Source organism: Sardina pilchardus, chromosome 12 (assembly GCF_963854185.1).
Source record: "Sardina pilchardus chromosome 12, fSarPil1.1, whole genome shotgun sequence".
Classification (NCBI taxonomy): domain Eukaryota; kingdom Metazoa; phylum Chordata; class Actinopteri; order Clupeiformes; family Clupeidae; genus Sardina; species Sardina pilchardus.
The window spans coordinates 5,101,943-5,123,197 of NC_085005.1; the positions used below are offsets into that span (position 1 = coordinate 5,101,943).

The 21,255-nt window shown below is 47.3% G+C and overlaps 1 protein-coding gene across 1 annotated transcript in view; it reads right to left on the reverse strand.

The window, feature by feature from the left end:
• Positions 1 to 21,255, reverse strand: part of LOC134097585 (mannosyl-oligosaccharide 1,2-alpha-mannosidase IA-like) — a 134,963-nt gene that overhangs the window by 51,974 nt on the left and 61,734 nt on the right. The window contains exon 4 of the mRNA XM_062550490.1: positions 16,692 to 16,772. Coding sequence (XP_062406474.1) covers positions 16,692 to 16,772 — 81 coding nt within the window. The remainder of the gene's footprint in view (positions 1 to 16,691; positions 16,773 to 21,255) is intronic.

Genomic DNA, 21,255 nt, shown 5'->3' on the forward strand with positions numbered 1-21,255 from the left:
CCAGGAGCGCTAATCCATTTACGGAGGGTTTTAGTGCCACCCTGCCACCAGGGGCACGATTGGCGGGAAAGGTGGCGGGAGAGAGATACTGAGACGGAGCACAGCTGGGCACATCTGCCAGAGGAGACTGAGAGGGGGCTGTGACGCAGGCTAACTGGCACAGATAAACCATCGGCTCCTAGAAAAGGGGTGGTGTGTGTATGGAGCGTGAGAGAGAGAGAAAGAGAGAGTGTGTGTGACCGTGACAGAGAGAAGGGGAGAGACAGAGACTTGTGCTCCGTCTGATCGGTGAGTGAGAGAGAGAGAGAGACAAAAAGAGAGAGAGAGAGATGCTCTATCTGATCAGTGAGAGAGAGAGTGAGAGTAAGAGAGAGCGAGTGAGCGAGCGAGCGAGTGAGTGAGTGAGTGAGCCGTCTGATCAGTGGGAGAACCGTGCTGGGGACGTTGGTGATGAAGCGCAGCTCAATTATGCTCCAGCACACCTGCGCTCCTTTTTCATCCGTTTGCTGCTTTTGGGCTCGTTTTTTGGCAGGGGGCTGACTGTGGCAGGCACCGCTCGCTCACTCGGCAACACAATTAGTTTCCCTGGCAACAGACCATAACAAAACATGCCTTGAATAAAAATCAAAGACAAAACAAAATGCACTACATTGCATGCAGGGTGCCGCGGCGTCAATTGAGAGAAGGGAATAAGTAAAAGTATCAAATAGGGTTTTTGAAAATGGAAGAACAACAAATGCAGACATAACTTCCGCAGTGCATTGAAGTGAAGACAACAAAGCAAACAAAGAAAGGCACAAGGGGAAAGCACAGAAAATATGCTCAGTAATGGCGAAAGAAACCATGGCAGCTTATTGATTGTAAAAACACCCAACTGATGGATGGGTGATCCCTGGGTGTTCCCATGCTGCCTTGCGTGCGATTTGATTCACGCTGCTAAGGCAGCCTGGAAACTACCACCCTAATTTTTGCCTCCGATAGGGGGCAAAGCAAGACAATGGTGATCTATGCACACTCACAGACGCATTTGATAGACATCCGTGGCGCCCAATGTACGGATCTGGGCATTTCTTTAAATACAGGCTATCCAACTGAGGGAGATCCAGAGCTTATGGTTCGGGGCGGGCGATGGCAGACAGCTACCCCCAGTCTCTTGTCTGCTGATGCGGCGTACAGAACACAGAGACGCTGAGCAGCCTCTGGCATCCTTCAGGCAGCTGCCACACCGCAGGCGAAAGCTGCTGATCCCACACCAGCTGGCGACGGCTTCCCACACCGCAGGACAACTTCACGTGGCGGAGTCGACGCTGATGTGAGAACAGGCCAGGCCGGTCAGTTAGGATCTGTCAAGAATTGGTTCGCACTGGCAGCGTGAGTGTAGGAATATTTCAGAAGTTGTGCTGTTCTGTAGTTCTGGTGACAATTGTATGTCCTTCATGTGATTCATATTCTTATGTACAGTATATTCACCCCATCTGAGGTGAACAAGGATGATGCTTGGAAAATTCAAAGCACAAATTCAAAGCACAGAAATGCATAATAATCAAATTTATTCCGCATGGCCAAGGGGTATACACTCAAAACAAATGTGTTGAAACTATCACAACTTGTGTTGTTTCTAACACATTACTTTGATTATACAGTGTACACTGTACACTGTCAAAATATGTGTTGTTTTTCAACACATCTCCAGAGTTTGTGTGTTGTTTCTAACACAATCGTCTTGAGAGTGTATCCCTCTAATTTCTGTAGGAATCATTTGCCTTTCTTAGCCAAGAGTCTGTAGACCCAAAATTAATCTCAGTTGTGTCCATCTCCTTTCCGCATGGCAAAGCACACATCCTAAACTCCCGGCTTAACTTCCAAGATGTCCATCTTAATCCTTCCTAAAATAATGCACTTGGCCTGTGGGGAGGGAGGTGATGCTGGTATTGGGGACGTGCGTAAGAGGTGCCGGTGATTCAGCAAACACCTTGAGGAGTCGACACGTAGTGTCTGGTAGTTGCACAAACCCAGACACCCATTTTCCCTCACGCAGCGTTCCTGTAGTTCGTGGCGCTGGTAAGCTCTCTGGGCTAGACGTGGGTGGCAAATGCTGCAGGGGCAGTGATAACAGAGCAAGGGGCTGGTGATCGCTGCAGAGCGAACGCAATGGCTGACATGCCGTTAATTGGGTTGAAGGTCAGCTGGAAACTTCTCGGCCTTTCCGGACGTCAGCCGCTGGCCCTCATTACGGGGGAAGTGAGAGGAGGCCAGACGTGTGAGACGTCCGCAAATGAACATTTCTCTCTTATCAGAGGAAGGACGACGAGGCTCAGCTGGCCCCATGGGCACATCATCTCCAGAGCAGTGGGGTTGGGGGGGGGAGGGTATATTAACGATCACAGAGGAAAACGAAGAGTATGGACAAGAAAAGGAAAATAAATTAAATGACCATTCCTCTTCAAGATGTTTTAATAAAAGATCTCGCGGCATTAGCACATTACAGCACCGCCATTTTAGTTTCACTTCACAGCCAGTGTCTCCATTTCTCACATCAAACACCTGGTATAGGCTCACTTCTCAGAGATATATCAGTGTTTCCCCTACAATGTATTCAGCAGTGGCGCAGCACCACGGCTGGATTTTCAGACGCTAGCACCACTGCTGGAAAAAAACTCTAGGGGAAACACTGTACATTGCTGGTCTTCCCACACTTTCCTCAAAAACATTGCAAACTATCATCAGATAACACACAGCCGGGTGTTTCTCTCTCTATTTCAGTCGATGCCATTTTTAACTGGAGAGGATAATGCCGATTGATGAAGATTACACGACTGAGCACCTGTTTCCCACTCTCTCCCAGAGAGTGTGTGTGCAGCTGGTAGTGACTTCACACAATAATACTAATAAGCTCTAGTGAGACCGCAAGAGAGGTGTTTTGCAGTCAGCCGTGCTGTGTGCGGTGTAGTCTCACCCTCCGGTCACACAGACAACACAAGAGGCAGATAACTCCAGTTACCAGCTCATAAACAAGACTGTGCTTCACCGGTAATTGCTTGCCAACATGCTTACATGAAGTAGGTGACTGGCAGATACATGGTACATCACTTCAAATGTATTTTCTTTTTACAGAGTCTTAAGAGTCAGAGAGTTGGGGCCTATTTCTCACAAAGTTTATGGGCACCAATCCCAAAAGTATTACCTTTATACAGAAACACGTGTACCTATGAGTTAGCTCAGACGTCTTAGATTATTTTCTCGGGTTCACTTTCAAGCAACGTACGCCATGCTACCTTCTCTTCAGCATTGGCAGTCTCTGTGTCGCGTTCATTTCCCTGTAAAAAACTGTATGCCTTCAACAGATGAGAAATTCCTCCAGTGAAACGCCTCTCCAACAGGAATAGATGTAAACGTTTTGCCAACGTTGCATGCTACAGTTCTGGAATCTGGGGAGGCTTCTGCTGGCCCCAGCTGCAGACAGCAGCCTGCAATCTTTTCACCCATTTCACAGTGGGCACGCAGCACGGGCACAAATTAACACCCTAACATCTTTTCGTGGCACACCACAAATTCCATTAGCATGGAAGCCATCCCGAAATCTAGTCCCACCCACAGAATTTGAGGTCGGAAAATTTGGCCTGGAGCCGCTCCTTTGAGAAGGCTATATGTCTCTCTATGAGTGGTCCACTCCACACCAATGCAGTAGATGGAGTGAACAATGATGGACAGGTGAGCAACGGCACCTAGTCATTCAAATTTACCTGAGCACACTTGAGTTGTGTATTGCACATGACTAGGCATCGTTAACTGCTAGGCATTGTAGAAACTAAAGTTTCTTAACTTTAATTAGCCGAGCTTCACAGACTCTTGGACTCAAAGACTCTTGCCATTCAGTGGTCATTCGTCTCTTCTCTTCTTAGCTCGGAGAGAGAGAGAGAGAGAGAGAGAGAGAGAGAGAGAGAGAGAGAGAGGGAGAGATGCAGATGGACGGAGAAAGAGAGAGTGTGTGTGTGTGTGTGTGTGTGTGTGTGTGGGAGATGCTTTAGAGGATAGCCCCCTTTCTCTGAAGAGAGGTCCAGCTCTCTGATGGACAGGTGCAGTGGGCTAGCTAACAGCATGGAGGGCAGGACAGGCCTGCGGCAGAGGGCCTCAGGGACCTCTCTCCGTCTCCACCTATTCTTCCCCACTCTCTACACTCACTACACTTCTGCCATTCTTCTCCTCTTCCTAACTCGCAACAGGCTCGCTCTGCTTTAGACCACTTTCCCACATTTCTGTCTCCATTCACTCCCGTCTCCTCCCCCTTTCCCTCTTGCCTCAGGCCTGTCTCTCTTGTCTGTCACTCCATCACTAATGAGCTCTCTCTCGCTCTCTCTCACTCTGTATTTCTCTATTTCTCCATCACTCCCCCCCCTATTCCCACCTATCCGTCTGCAGTTCTTTCAACGCCTACTACCCCCTCCGACCCACTCCGGGATTCTCTTGAAAAAGTTCCCAGTGGCTGCCGTGGTCCACTCTTGATGACTTGGTTCTTCTCAGGTACGTCCTCGTCCCTCTATGCTCCTCTCTCCTCCTTTCACCACCATAATGCGTCATTCTCAAAATGGCTTCCATCCTCATTGTTCTGCTCCTTCCAACACAGTGGGTTCTGATGACCATTTCTTCTCTAATGGCTTAGATAAGGCGGAAAAACCTTCAGATTGTGCATCTGGTAATCCCTCCCTCATCTGTGTTCGGTTAGAAAAGAGACCCATTTGTTTTTTTTTTTAAAGGGAAAGGGACAATTGAGTGAATTGTGGTCTACGTTTTGTTATTTCCAGAGCTCTTGGCTCGGAAGGGCACAATGCGTTTCACAACAATGATGACGTCGTGCTACATGAACATGGTGTTATGTCACTGGAAATATGACGCTCCTTTAATCTATCCCTTTCTTTCTTTCTCTCTTTCTTTCTCTCTCTCTCTCTCTCTCTCTCTCTCTCTCTCTCTCTCTCTCTCTTTTTCTCTTTCTCTTGCCTCCCCGATTCCAGATGCAGCGAGAAGAGGCTGTGACTCAGATATTAAACAGAGCGGAATGACTGTGGCACAAAAAGCAGCCGTGAGAAAGCCCGGAGAAAAGAAGGGGAAAAAAAGGAGACGACATCAGCATAGTGCTACATGAACACATCCCTCCCTCTCTCTCTCCATCTAACACACATACAAAAAGACACATACACACACACACACACACACACACACATACAGAGAACAGTTGTTGAATACAAGCACGCCCAGCAGCAAGCAGCCTACAGTCACATCCAGACTCACTTTGCGCTTCCACTCGAGTGACCACGAAACACTGTAATCCAGTGAGGTGAACGCAGCGTGGTGAACACACACACACACACACACTGCAATCCAGCGAGGCGAGCATGGTGAACATACACACACACACAGACACTATACTATAATCCAGCAAGGTGAGCGTGACGTAGTGCACGCACACACACACACACAGTACACACACACAAACACTATAATCCAGCGAGGTGAGCGTGGCGTAGTGAACACACACACTCTCGCACACACACACACACACACACACACACACACACACACGCACAGTGTAATGGGTGAGTGTGGAGACGCAGGGCAGATGACTCAGGGATGACGGAGCTCTGTCTAATGCCTTTCTGTGAGCTGAGCCAGCGCTGCAGCAGGGACAGCAGGAGGACTTGCAGGCCTCAGCACACACTGGAGGAGTGGGCCACAGCAGTGCGCTCAACACACACACACACACACATATGGACACATGCGCACAAACATACTCCAATGCACACATATTCTAATAGGCCTACACTCACTCACTCACACACACAAACACACACACACAGACACACTCCAATGCACATAAATTCAAATACGCACACACACACACACACCAATGCACACATGCTCAAACACACCCAAACACACAACACACTCCAATGCACACATGTTCATATACATACTGTACACATACACACAAACACACCCTACAACTTTCTGAAACAGAGTGAAATGTCATCAATTTTGAAGAGTGCCTATTTACATACAGGCCAGTCCATATTATTGGCAGCAGACAGGCTTAGTGACAGAGGCTTGTGTACATCCAATTCGGTGGCACCAGACTGGAAACAGGATGCTTGGCTGATCCAACCAGGAGGATGGCTCAACATGCTGGTTCAATATCCCATTACATCCAGTCAATCCCAAGAGCTCTCCATATGAATTGAATTGAATTCTTGGACCAGACAGCATGGCAGGCTAATGTGGGCCACCATTAGCCGGGCCACTGAACCCATGCTAACCCTCTGTCTCTCAGGGCCATTTGATGGCCTTCCACACTGTTAGGAAATGCTCAAATTAGTTAGCCTAGCATAGGCTTCGTCTCTATTGGCAAATGCTCAAATTTGTTAGCCTAGTATAACCCTCTGTGTCTCAGTGGCATCTGAGTATGAGTCACACTATTGGTATTTCTTCAGTTAACAAATGCTTGGATTTAGTTAGCCTAGCATATCTTTCCCGTCTGTTGGCAAACATTTTAATGACTTAGCCTAGCATGATCTGCCCCAGCAGTAGGCCATGATCTCCACAGCCCCATAGACACACTGTGCCATGGCCTGCTGGCCAGAATGCCCCGGATGAGTGTTCGGGGGGGCTTGCCCGGGATCGTGGGCGCTGCCAACGGCGGCTGAGCAGTGGCATCGCTGGACAGATTCCCAGGCAGCCGTCCTGACCAAGGAGAACGAGAGCGAACAGGACAGGAATGGAGCCGGAAGAAAATAATGAAAAAAACGAAACCCTGACTACTGACAGCTGCTAACGGTGATCGAGGCTGAAAATGGCCATGGATACATTTTATCCAAATGGGCATCAGTGCCGGATATGTGGCTAGCGATGGGCACAGCAGATATCACTGACATGCAATTGTCTTCTGCGATTGCCCCGGGAGACAGAGGAGAGGGGGAGGGAGGTGGCTGAGGGGACGCATTTTGCCCCTGCAGTGGCAGATGTACCAGCTGTCTGCTGCGCTAGCACAAACATGCCGCTAACAAGCTATTTACTCACACACTTGGCCTGTGTGAGCACTGCCATTTACTCACACACTTGGGCTGCAAAGAGAATGAGCGAGTGGAAGAGAAGGGTGCCCCTCATCTTGGGCTCCATGGCAACCTCTAATTATGTCCATTTACCATCACTTCACTTTATTATGGTCTGCCTGAACACAGAGCTCGGAGGCTGACGGAAAAGAAAAACAGATTATCACAATAAACATGCCATATGGCACATGATTATTAAAGATGCGTCACAGATACATTATAGATACACCACTTCAAAAAAACGCATCAGAGAACAGAGGCTTTGCTAATTACAGGCCACTGCAAGCTCTTTAATGATGAACAACAACCGTCTCCACCGCTCATGAATACACAGCACTTATTTGTGCAAGGGTTGCGCGAAGGGAGGTACGGTTCACTGGCGTTATCATGCACAGGCGTATATATATACGTGCTGTCAGCATGAGGCCATACGTGCACGTCTGCGTTTAGCAGACATGTGAGGGGACCGGGTTACATGTAAACATGCATCTGGGTGCGGAGCGACACGCACACAAGCGTTCAGCAGTGTCAGCCAGGCACAAGACGCAGCGGGGCGTCCGTTAGTGCGATCGCGAGCGTGCACGCACACAGAGCTCGTCTCCCCGGCGACCAGACCTTTACACGCCTCCCTGTCGGCGACGCATGCATAAAACATGGCCCGAGTTTCAGGAGAGGCAACGCGAGCCACAACAGAGGATGGTGTTGTTTGTGTGCACTGAATCAACCCCATGCTCCAAGCTCAAACCGTACCGATATTGTGGTACAAGCCTGACGATGAATGACCTGTTATATGAAACACAATAACATCATCCACCACCATCTCCTCCACACGCACAAACATTTCACAGCACTCCTTAATGAGGTCCATTTCAGAAACAGAAGATGATGCCTGTGTTTTTGCCTTACAAGTAAAAGCATAGAATAAAATAAAACAACATGCGGTTGACCAAAGTACTTTATAAACGTTTAAAAGGAATCGCAGCGGTGAAATGTAGCGTTCTAAAACACCACAAAAAAGTAGAGGGAGCACATCGTCCAGGAGGTACAGGAATGAGCTTTAATAAGTCAGCATGGCTCCATCTTCCTCAGCTTAGCTTACTCCTGTATTCACTTCATCAAAACACATCAAAAACACGACACTGCTGGGCCTCCAAACCAAGACCATGCCTTCATTACTCTTCCGCATCGTAATGAGAAACGTCCATCTCGGCTGTGTATAATTAGAGATTGGGAGAGAATAATGGGGCACTGTAAAATAGACACATCAAGACCGAAAACAAACGACCTGGGAACACGAAAAGGTGATTAGGCCCGACTCTGGAGGTCCCTTCCGTGGGAGAACAGATGCAAAGCCGTTATTTATTTCTTTGTTTAATTTTTTAAGACTGTCAGTCTATCTTCTTCTACTTTCTTTCTTTTTTTTTTTAATCAGTTGTACAGACACCGAGTCCCAGATGCCAGCTAATGGCCTGTTAATCACAGGGAAAATGGAGAGGCTAAATCTGCGGGCTGAACAATGAGCGCTAGCAGGGCTGTGCAGCCGTGATAGGGAGACACAGGGGAGTTGGACTGACATGATTCAGCAGGTGACGGATGCGGAGGGAGAGTCTCCTCTCATTAACGTACAGCTCCACAGAGCACAGCGGAGGAAGAGGAATCACTCTCCGCTCAGTCAAACACTGCTCACATTCATGCTCGACTCTATCTCCCTTTCCTGATATATATATATATATATTAAAAAATCCCCTGGAAAACTAATCTTGGGCCTTCGTTTAGCATAAATTCGGTCTCTACTTCCCCTAAAAACTGGCAGGGGTCCAAAAAGCACATTGCCTACCCAGAAATATATCACCAAACAGATCAGTCCAGGACATTTCTCCAGGCAGAATGTAGGACTAATGAGACAATTAGCGTGGGCAAAACAATGAGAAAAAGAGAAAGAGCTGAAAGAAAAGGGGGGGAAAAAAAAGAAACAAAAGAAGCGGGCACTGCTCTCGCAGAGATCCTCGACCTGGTATGAACCCCGATGCTCAATTCACGGGTGAGAAAGAAGCCGTCCAGGTGAAAGGACTGTGCTCATAGCCTCGCTCCCTCTCTCTCTCTCTCCCTCCCTCCCTCCCTCCCTCTCTCCGTCGCTCACAGGCCAGCCTTATCAAAAGGGTTCCATCTGGAAAGCTCCGGAAATGCAATAACCAAACACCGGAGCGGGCGGACAGACGTCAACAGGATTAGTGCGGCTGTGATGATGGCGATGGAGACGGGATGGAGGGATGGAGGGATGGGATGGTGCGGCGGTGGCGGCCACGGCAACAGCGGCTTGCGGTGACTCGGCATTTCCAGCTCAGTCGGCCATGTTTGTTTGGCCTCCCCCGCCGGGAGAGGACAGGTTGTGCTCCATCAGCGGTGACTGTGTGTGCACTCTGGACCTGTCACTATAAATAAGCCCCTGCTCCACCCGTCCTGGGAGAACACTACACACACTCACACACCCTGAAGCCAAGAGTGGAGAGGGAGAGAGAGGGAGAGAGAGAGGGAGAGAGAGAGAGAGAAAGAGAGAGAGAGAGAGAGAGAGAGAGAGAGAGAGAGAGAGAGAGGGGGTGGAAGGGAAGGAAAGATGGAGCCAGACATCCTGCTTGTTTTCGCATCGTAACTTTGGCTCTGTGTCTGTGCTTTTGTTTCATCCATCCAATCCAGTTTGTGCACTAGGATGCAACTGACACCGTATACGGACATTGCAGCGACTGAGATTGGACTTTCTCATAATAACACACACACACACACACACACACACACACACACACACACACACACACAGACACACAGACACACACACCAAATGCATACCCTTACCGCAAATATTTAGTGACAGCTCATTACAAATCTTGCCAGATCTATTCCCTGATTTACACTGAGGTAAACACCACTGTCGAGATGCTTTCTGCTCTGACCTGAGAGATTAAAGGGTGGGGGCCCGGAGACCCGTCCTGACGGAGCCCAAAGCTCCACTTTGATAAACGACGCTAATCCACCTCTAAGCTTCGACACAGCGATGGCAATCACTTAACCACGCATTCACAACCACCGCGCCGCCTTTGTTTTTCTTATCGGCTCCAACACGACCATATCAGAGATAAGGGGCAAGGATTACACGTGAGGTTAGCATCTTCCTGTTTCCCCCCACTTTCCATCCTCTCTTAGGTGCTGGCTGTTAGTGTTAGCGGTGTTAGCATCCTCCCTCTGGGGACCTAGGTGTTAAGAGTTAGCAGCGTTAGCATCCTCCCTCTGGGCACCTGTGCAATTAGGAAAACGTGAGGAAAAAGTGGGGCAATTAAGCTCCGTGACTACCGCAATTACTCTTGCTGCTGAAGCTTATTGTTTTTTTTTACGTCAGCGCCGTGTTAAAAACAGGAATAACATGGTCCGGAGTCATAAGGATGAGCGATTAAGGAGCGCTGGTGCTTCCCAGCAGAGGGGACACAACCAAGTGGAGGGCAGGAAGGGGGTGTCCTGATAAGGAGAGCAGGCTGCTGAATATGCAGGACATGAAAAGAACATGACTGCATCGGCAGGTTAGCCCGGTAGGGAAGCCTGTAGCTGCATATATGGGTTCAGTTCTGCTGGGCCTCCAAGCCTGAAAACATATTTATACATACAGGCAGACAGACATACTCTGTGAGTATCACTGTGTGTATGTGGGCTCACTATCACTGAATAAGCAGCCTTCACTGCTTATTCCAATTCTATTCACACATTTGACAGCCCGACAGCTTTCAACACTTACAAGACTGCAAACATTGTTGGTTGTTTTATGAGTAAGGAAGCAATACACTGAGATGAATCCGTTTGTAGATCAATAATGATGGAATGGTTTTGAGCATAGAGTAGACTCTACATCCCACCAAAGATTGAGGCTGTAAGCATACAGTATTACTGGGGATTTAAGAGCATTATTGGACATTTTCAGCTTAATTCTCAACTCTTTGGTCAGGCCTTTGCATTACTGAAGTGCAGTGATAACAGGGGCCAATTTGCCTTGTAGTACCATTCCAGAAAAAAAAGAAAAAAATCTTCTCTTCTTTTGCAAGGACCCCTCTTTTATAAAGCTAATTGGTTGAGTGTGTGTAAATGGCTTGTTAAAATTAAAAATCTGTTCGCAAAATCAGTCTAACGGTCATGTTCATCAAAGTGTGCATTATAAGTAAAAGGAGAATAGCATCTGATTCAGGACCAGTCATTCTATTCCAATAAGCTTACAGCACAACAATGAACTCAATGAGCCTCAAAAAGCACGTTTCACGGGTGACTGAGAGGGCAAGGTGGTGAAATTAAATTAAACCCAGCAGCAACATCAGCTCAACAAAGAAAATACCCACAGCTTTACGGATGCACACTGTGTTAATCTCTCAACATAAAAAAAAAACACCCCACCCCAGGAGGAGAGGGAGAGAAAAAAAAAATCATTCGATGAATCAGGGAGAGCTTTCGGCTTTACGGCACGACCTTCTAGAGATTGAGCTGATCTCCTCTGAGCTGGTGAGAGGCGCCCTCATTTGATTGGTTGAGTCGATGGCCTCGAGGAGGATAGCCTTAAAAAGAAATGGCACATGGGCAGATCGATACATGCATTCATCCAGGAGTTAAGTGCACAGGCCTGTAAAGAGGGTCCAGTCCCCCCCGCCACACACACACTTCCTCTCCAAGAGAAGTCCAGGGAGGTCTGTATCAGTGGCCGCCATAACTTCAGAACTGTGAACCAGCTGGATTTACTTACACCAGAGGAGATATGATGAGAGTTTGAGTGTGTGTGTGTGTACTGTCTGTGTGTGTATGGGGGGGGGGGGGGGATTCTTTTTAGATAAACAGGTCCACACTATAGAGAGGATATGTTTGTTTTCAGTGGTATGCACCAAGAATATGATGACACACAAACAGAGATATAAGCACTATGCACTATTCTAAGCACTAAGCACACCTCCTTCTTCAAGTGCCACAACAAAGTTAGAGGAGAGGTAGAATGAGGGAGAGCAGGAGAGAGAGAAATAGAGAGAGAAATGGAGAGAGAGAGAGAGAGAGAGAGAGAGAGAGAGAGAAATGGAGCGAGGCACAAGTCAAACAGCATTCAGATGTCTTTGACTGCTCCTCTGTGCCCCATAAACTAATAAAAGTTCTATCAGAGGAGCAGCTCGCCCTCTCCTGACAGTCGGCCAACGCCACCGAGCCACAGCACGGCTGTGAACTGCACCCAGAGGAAATAAAAACAGGACCTGCCACTTTCTTTGTCCTTCTACACCCCCCTCCATCCACCCCCCCCCCCCCCCCCCCCACCTCCCACACCTCCATCCACTTTATTCCTCCTGTACTCCTTCCTGTCTTGCCATCATAAAACCCTCCTGGTCGCTCCTCCCTTCCTCTGGTAGAGACGGGTCAAACAGGGAGAGCAGGTCATTCACGGCCAGGCTCTCAGGACCAACCAGTGAACCAACAAGCCAAGAGATGAGGGAAAAAAAGAAGCGATACATAAGGAAGTAGAGGAGGGGAAAAAAGCGCTGAATCGTTTTCTTAGAAACCACTATGTGTGGACTTCCCCAGTGCAAACCGTTTCCTCTAACATGCAACAGGCCATTCTGGGCTCACTCACAGACTCATACCCTGTCCATGCTCACACACACACACACACACACACACACACACACACACACACACACACACACACACACACACACACACACACACACACACACACACACACACACACACACACACACACACACACACACACACACACACACACACACACACACACACACACACACACAGGCCAAGTGAGGAGCTGGGCCTGTTCTCACAGCTTGGCCTGACACTGCACAAATAGATGTCTCACACGTCACCTCTGTGTGTGTGTGTGTGTGTGTGTGTGTTCTTTCCGCCGAATACTGGTGTGTGCTCTACATCCCTATACACACTGAGCACAGCTTGTTTGTGTGTGTGTGTGTGTGTGTGTGTGTGTGTGTGTGTGTGTACTGTATGTGTGTGTGTGTGTGTAAGGTGCTGGACGCAGGCCTGTTCTGCATGTACGATGAGAACAGCCACAGGGCTGAAAGCTATTTTCCTCCTCCTTTCAGTTAACGGATTTCATACAAACGCAATGACAAGACAACCTGTGAAAGTAACAATGAGTGTTTCTCTGCTGGGCTGCACATTTCATTTAATTTCATCTGGGTTTGATAATTGCGTTTTGTACACAAGAGTAAATTCAACATGCACATTGACATGTCTGCACACGCGTACACACACACACACACACAAACAAATGCAGCTTTTGTCCAATCGTGTCTCATTTACATTTTCTCAATTGTGGAACTGCGTGCCCCAGCAATACAGCCCCTGGGCCCCATTATGATGCAAGCTCACAGCCTACATGCAGAGAGCACTCACCTCAATGACACGGACAAGCCATACATTAATTAGCCCCCACTGAGTCTTTCCATAGACTCCCAGTGTACGCACGCACACACACACACACACACACAAACATACACACACACACGCTCACACACACACACACACACGCGCGCACACACGCTCACACACAAACGCAAACAAACGCACACAGGCTCACATACACACACACACACACACACACACACACAAACACAAACGCAAACAAACGCACACAGGCTTACACACACACACACACACACACACACACACACAAACAAACGCACACACAGACTGTTGACTGTGGTTACTCATGCATGCCATTAGCTGGTTGTTATTCTCTGCCATAGGTGTTGATGAATTAGCCTCTGTGGCTGTGCTGTTGAGGGGAGGCACACACACCATCATGTCGCCGCTGCTTCCGCTCTTCACAGAGCGAGCGGAGAAAGCTAACAAATTAGCAGCCATGTCACTGCACTGTGTGAACATCTGTGTGACAGTCGTTCACAGGCATGGCTTTCTAGTGGGTACATAATACAGAATTGGTTCAGAAGATTGTGGCACAAGCTTTGTTAGAATGTTAAACATAAAAGTGAGAGAGCGAGCGAGAGAGAAAGAAAGAGAGAGAGAGAGCACGAGAGAGAGAGAGAGATAGAGAGAGTGCTTTGGCAATATGAGTACCCCTGGTCATGCCAATAAAGCACTTTGAATCTAGAGAGAGAGAAACCAAGAAGATCCATTTCTTTAACCAAAGCTCCTCATCCTTTTCCATAATTCAAACGAGGCTGTAATTTCAACATTTATAAAAGTTGCGTTTGCACACTTTCATTTTCGACTACAGAAGAGGTTGACACGGAGGGCGATGAAAACGCAAGATGGGAGGATTGCGGGCCGCAGAGCAAACCGTATCTACAACTCCCACCGCCTTTAATTGGATAGAGGGGGGGTGGGTGGGTGAGTATGACAACTTGAGGAGTTGCCCGCGTTCCGCCGAGTCTCCGGTGATGATACTCAACGATCACCGTGAGTGCCGAGCGGCGGCTTATGAGAGCGCGGGAACAGCGATGGGTTTCATTAGGGACCCACTCGCGGCTTTAACGCGGTGAGAAGGCGCGCATCATTTTCAATCTAGGCTCCCCCGGCCTGCCTCGTGCCACAAAGCGCCATTTATTTGGCTAATAAATCTGAGCCTTCGGAGAGCGCTAATGTAGCATGAGGAAGAGTGAGCATCTGAACAGAACTCTCTGCATGCTACTACAGTTCTTTATTGCTTTAAGGGAGATCCTTCTAGCAACAGTTTCTTGGGTAAAGGACTACATGCATACATGCATGAATACTTTTACACATTCTTCAACAAACAATAATTATTTTGTGCATAGGGTAATCTTTTTGAGCTTCTACAGTGCTACTAGGAGTGAAGTTAAGCTTATTTATGTATCATCCAATCACAAACTGACCATATTTACTATATGCAATTCAAATCATACTATCTGTATCATTGATCTAGTTCTACATTAAACCCCACTTTCCCAGTATTACAATTAAGACATTTCTATATTTGTTTTCCCAAACCCAGAGGGGCCCAAGATTTCAACTCCAACAAAAACTGTGCTCTCTCTGGTGATGTGCCAGTGCTAAGTGGGCCAATATCCTCTCACACCTCGAGAGGACTCCCAACGTCCAGTCAATTCAGCAGAAGCTCGGCTTCCTCTCTCACGAGGAGCCACCAAGACTTGCCGAACCGTGACCTGAGTAGATTCCGGCCTCATCCCCTCTCCGCTCATCCTCTCTTCCCTGCCTCCTCTCCTGTCTTTGTTCTTCATCCCTCCATCCTGTCTCCTAGAGCACTCTTCCCCGTGTCACCCCCAAACAGACATTTCCTGCTATTGTGCCATTTGAAATGAAGCCACAGCCGTTAGCGCTGATTCAGATAGATGACTGAATGACTTCGCCAAGTACAAATAACAGGGAAGACAGTCCAAACAAGGTCAATGTCTGATATCTGTGTGTGTGTGTGTGTGTGTGTGTGTGTGTGTGTGTGTGTGTGCATGAGTGTGTCCTTCCTAGTAGCCAAAAACAGGAAAGCTGACTGGATTCAGCCGGCCACCCGGCTAGTGGCATTACCCAGAATCCCCTCTGAGTCAGCACAGGGTAAATGTCTCTTTCACAACCTTCTCCAGCAGGTCCACAAGGGCAAACACACACACATAAACACACACTCACACACACACGCGCGCGCGCGCACAAGTAGCGTCTTTGTATGCCAACCTACACGGGCAGCTTGGTCCGGCGCCACTTGAAGCGGCGGAGATGAAAGGGGAGCAGGCTGGGAGCTCTTCTCTTCTGAGAGCACTTGGAGGGGATAAGAGGGGAGCTGTGTGCAGGCCGGGGGGTGGAGCTCGCCAGGACAGAGGGAATCAGAGAGGAGAGGAGGAGAGAGAGAGAGGAAGGGACGGAAATAGAGAGAGAGAGATCAAGGGAGGGAGAGAGAGAGAAGGAGGAAGAAATAGGTAAGGAGAGAGATGAAGGGAGAGAGAAGGATAAAAAAGAGTGAGAGAGAGACAGCGAGAGAAAGAGAAAGAGAGGTACCGAGAGAGAGAAAGAGAGAAGGAAGAAGGAAGGGTAGGAAAGGAGAGAGAAGGATAAAAAGGAGAGAGGGAGAGAGTGGGGGGGGGCTGCCTGTGAGAGGCCTGTTTGTTTTGGCTGTGTGGGTGGGCAAGATGCCTGACCTCCGGTGGAGCGAACTGGACCAGCCGACCAGCCTCCAGCTCAGGGGCTGCCAACACACGGCCTCATGCTTGTTACCACACACACACACACACACACACACACACACACACACACACACACACACACACACACACACACACACACACACACACACACACACACACACACACACACACACACACACACACACACACACACACACACACACACACACACACACACACACACACACACACACATCAGGGCCTATCATACTCAAATGCAGTGCCACACAGACCTACTCAGCACTGCTGGGAGGGGACAGAGTGTTTTGGTATCTCTTGTGAGTTATTCTGTGTAGATACTCCCACCATGTCTACAGGAGCCAGTGTGTGGTGTGTGGTGTGTGTGGTGTATGTTTGAGAGGGAATAGAGAGCACATACCTCTTTGCCTGAGAGATAGTAGGCCGACAGCAGCCCTCCCACAAAGCGAATGTTCACTTCAAACACCGAGATCTCTGTGTTCTGAGAGAGAGAGATATGGAGAGAGAGAGAGAGATGGAGAGAGAGAGAGAGAGAGAGATCATTAGTGCTGTGTCGGTGTAGGATGGTCCGTGTGCAAACATCAAGAGCACAATTAGAGAAGCACAACAAGCAGAGCCAAAACAGAACACTGGAGCAGATGTGGGGGAACAAGGGCAGCCTCCCACAACACCAGCCAGAGCACACACACACACACACACACACACACACACACACACACACGGAACAATGGGGCTACAGCTGAGATGTAAACACACACAGACACACACACACAGACACGCACACACACACACACAAACACACACACACAGCACAATGGGGCAACAGCTGAGATGTAAACACACACACGCGCGCCCGCAAAACATTCTCACTATCAAGATACATACACATACAAACACATACACACACAGTCAAGGCACTACACACGCACACACACAGAGCTCGCCTGTAGCCCCGTAGAACTCTTCAATAACAAAGAGAAATATTTCAGCCTGACATGCGATGTAAAGACACAAGTGCATATCTCTATTCATCTCCAACTCTCTTGTTTAGCCGTGGCGGGATCCTTCAGGCTAAGATGAACATCTCGAGTGCTTTGAAGAACAAAAAAGGTCCAGTTTGTGCATGGCATTAGCGGTTACTATGGCGAAACCAAAGCCATCAAGAAATAAAACAAGAAAGGAACCAATTATGCGAACGCCCTAGCTGTGTCTGGCTGTTAGTGGAGTCTCCCCTACCCAGGGACAATGGCCCATTATTTCATCCAAATAATCAAACAGATGCCTGCCGTTTTCATAACCAGCAGTGTGTTGAGAACATCTGGATTTCATCTTGGCATGGAGGCTAATTAAGCTCCTATTTAGCCTCCGTTAGCAGCTGTAAAGGAGAAAGCGCCCATCTCAGCGATAAAAGCCCGCTGGACAAAAACGCATTCCCATTCGTCATCATTTGATCTGAAAAAAAAACCTCCCAGTCACAAACATCACTTTGACTCTAAATGCGTTTGGCAACAAAATTTGTTTTTCGGTCACACTAGCACCAGCGGCCCTCGTTTTGGACATCCGTGTGTTGGCTTTGATGTGAGCCTCATCACAGGCTGTGAGTCATTCCGTGTGGGGAACGCAAAGGGGTCAGCGAGCGTTTGCTATGGCAACAGCCGGATCGTACAGGTAAACAGAATGTAAACTTTGTTCAGAGCAGCTCTCAAAGCTGAAAGGGACCTAGGGAGTAACACACACACACACACACATCTACACACGCGCACTCCTGCACGCGCACACACAAACATACACTCGCACACACATGCACACACACTCTCACACACTCACGCACACACTAAGCCAGTGCCGGACAAGCTGTATGGCACGGCTCATTTGAGAGCTTCCCCTATGCTGTCCCAACAATTTATGGAGCCCTTCTTCTTTTTCTGTTATCCAAACAGTTTATGGGGCCTGTTCTATTGACCAAACCATGTCTGCTGAAAGAGCCAGTGTGTGAATATCAGCCTGTCACAGCACACACACACACACACATACAGATTGTGTGTGTGAATATCAGCCTGCCACAGTGCTCGGGTGAAAAGGGCACAGGCTCCACTGATGCACATCTGAGTGTAATATCTACAAGCATCCTTCCCCATTTTCTCACGGGAAATTAGTGGATATGAACCCTCGTACACGAGCTGAGATCCACAGACTCTTTTCTGCAGCAAAGAAATCTGCACACAAAGGGCAGTGCTAGCCCTCATGTCATCATTAAATGAGAGAGGGAGAAACAGAGAAAGGGAGAGAAGAGAGGAAGAGAGGGAGATAGGGAGAGAGATAGGAAGGAGAGTCTTATTTATGTTCATTCTTTTATGATTATCAATATATTATTATCATATGAATTGATTTATTTGATTTCAATTCTGAAGGTGAGAAAACACCCAAAGAAGCAGCCTCAGATGGTACTGCAGCAGGTAACGGCAAATCGGCAATGCATGACGCCTGCTGAATATCAACGCTACGGGTTGTATTGGCCGTACAGGCAACAATATGGCACACATCACAATATTTGGGCCACGATACAATAAAGGATTGTAATTCATTACATTTTACTGCATGCAGTGGGATTCAATTCAGACACATACAGGAATTCATTTCTCCCAAATGTTCCATATACCAGCAGTGTCTGCAACAATCTTGGCCCCGTAGATTTATTCTTGATACCTATCCAGTTCCCACAGTGAGAGGAATGGGGTCCTGGACCATACTGTGAACATCAATTTTAATGTTATCAAAGTCATTGTATACCAAAATAAAAATAAAAACCCACTACTGTAATGATGTTTTTTTTTTTTTTTGCTGTAACCAGTATCCAACACAAATTGGAAAAAGATGCTTTCTCTCTTGAAGAACATCCCCATGAGATCTAAATAGTGTTCGAACATCAAAGACCCACAAATATTGCATCTGTGAAGTGTCGGAGTGAGAAGTCCATAATTCAGCAGGTTCCCTGAGCTCTGGAGATGGAGTGCAGTGCACTGAGGCAGAGATCCCTTTATTGGCATGCAAAGTCTTCCAGCTCCACATGCAACACTCAACTCCTGTTATTTCATTATAGACTACCTCCTCTTCCTCCTCCTCCTCCTCCTCTCACTCCCTTCCTCCTTCTGCATCACCCTCTCTCTCTCTCTAACTCATTAGAGACTACATCCACATCTCTCTTTATTTCTTTCTTTCTTTCTTTTTGCTTTTATCTCTCTCTCTCTCACTCACACTCTCTCTCTCTCTCTCACTTTCTTCTCCTCTCTCTGAATGCTCTGTGTGAGGATTTCTCCAGAAAGATGTTCGCATGCAACCACCTCCTGATGGGAGTGCTGAGGAGTCATTTTAAAGCTGATTCTGTTCACCATGAGTCATTCAAGATGCCAGGTCCTCTCATCCCATACACCCCCCCCCCCCCCCCCCCCCCACCACCACCACCACTCCACTCTTATTTTTTTCTGCACCACCTCATAAAACCTTTATGGAAAGGGAAGTGGATGGTTTAATGTTGGCCATTAAAAGTAGCATTGAGGCAAAACTTGAGTGGAGCCAGAAAAGTACATCCCATTTCCTTCTCATTTCCATGCGAGTGATTTCCAACAGCACCACACGGGCAAAGGGGAACAAAGAGAAGAGATTCCGCATAAAGAGATTTCATTTGCATGGCTTTTCCCGAGATGGCGAGGCGACAACGGAAACTCATCAGGGCGAGTTTGGAGTCTCTGTCTCCTAGTCTTGGGGCAGATCCCTGTGTGTGTGTGTGTGTGTGTGTGTGTGTGTGTGTGTGTGTGTGTGTGTGTGTGTGTGTGTGTGTGTGTAATCTCTGTCTCCTAGTCTTGGGGCAGATCCCTGTGTGTGTGTGTGTGTGTGTGTGTGTGTGTGTGTGTGTGTAATCTCTGTCTCCTAGTCTTGGGGCAGATCCCCAAGGAAGCCCTGAGAGAGGTCTTCCTTTCTCCAAGCTAAACTTAATATATAACTAATATATAAACTAAACTTGTGAATAATTCCAAAAAATGTTTAATTATTAAGATCCTTTCCGATACTGGATGGAGACATCTATTCTGACTGGGACCATTAAAATTATTCATAATATAGTATAATATCTTAATTACCCATAATAGGGCTGTTCGATTTTGCCCAAAAATAAAATCTCGATTTTCTTTTCTCAAAATCCGATTTTAGATTACGATTACGATTATTTTGTGAAATGACAAAAGGCAAGAATTTATTTAAAATATGCTGTTTTTTAATGAACATTTTGCAAATAATTTCCCCATTGGGATTTAAGTGCAAATATTGCTCTTATTATACAATATTAACTATTAATAATTCATTTTGAATGATTGATATTAAGAAACTTTTTTGAACTTTTGCCACAAAATTCAACACTTGCAAACATAAGTGCAGTAATTACCCTAGTTAAAGTGAAAAATCGATTTTACGATGTCATATTTTCGGAATTTCGATTACGATTTAAAATTAAAATCTCGATTACGATTAAAAATCGATTAATTGCACAGCCCTAACCCATAATATGGATGGCATTACTGTGCATTAGAATAAATTATGTGGTCCAAAAGGAAAATGGGAGAACGCTCTTCTTCTTTGGGGGTTGGAAACTCGACTACTCGACTTGTTCAGCAGCTTCTGTTAATGGGTCCGACAGATCCCTGCCTGTTCCACACTTTCTCTCTGTCTTTCTCTCCTCTGCTAGTAGGAGAAAGCTCGATAAAAAGACAGTCTGGTCTGTGGAGAACTTGATATTTATTTTGCGCTAAATTTTTTGGTATCCTCAGCAGGTGTGATGAGCAAGATAAGAAGGCAAACTGCTGCTTCAGTGATTGTAATTACTGACTTGTTCCTGCTTGTAACTGCAGAACAACAATTAACCAAGGCAGCCACCGACTTTTGTGGCTTCATTAAGCTAAATAAAATAAATA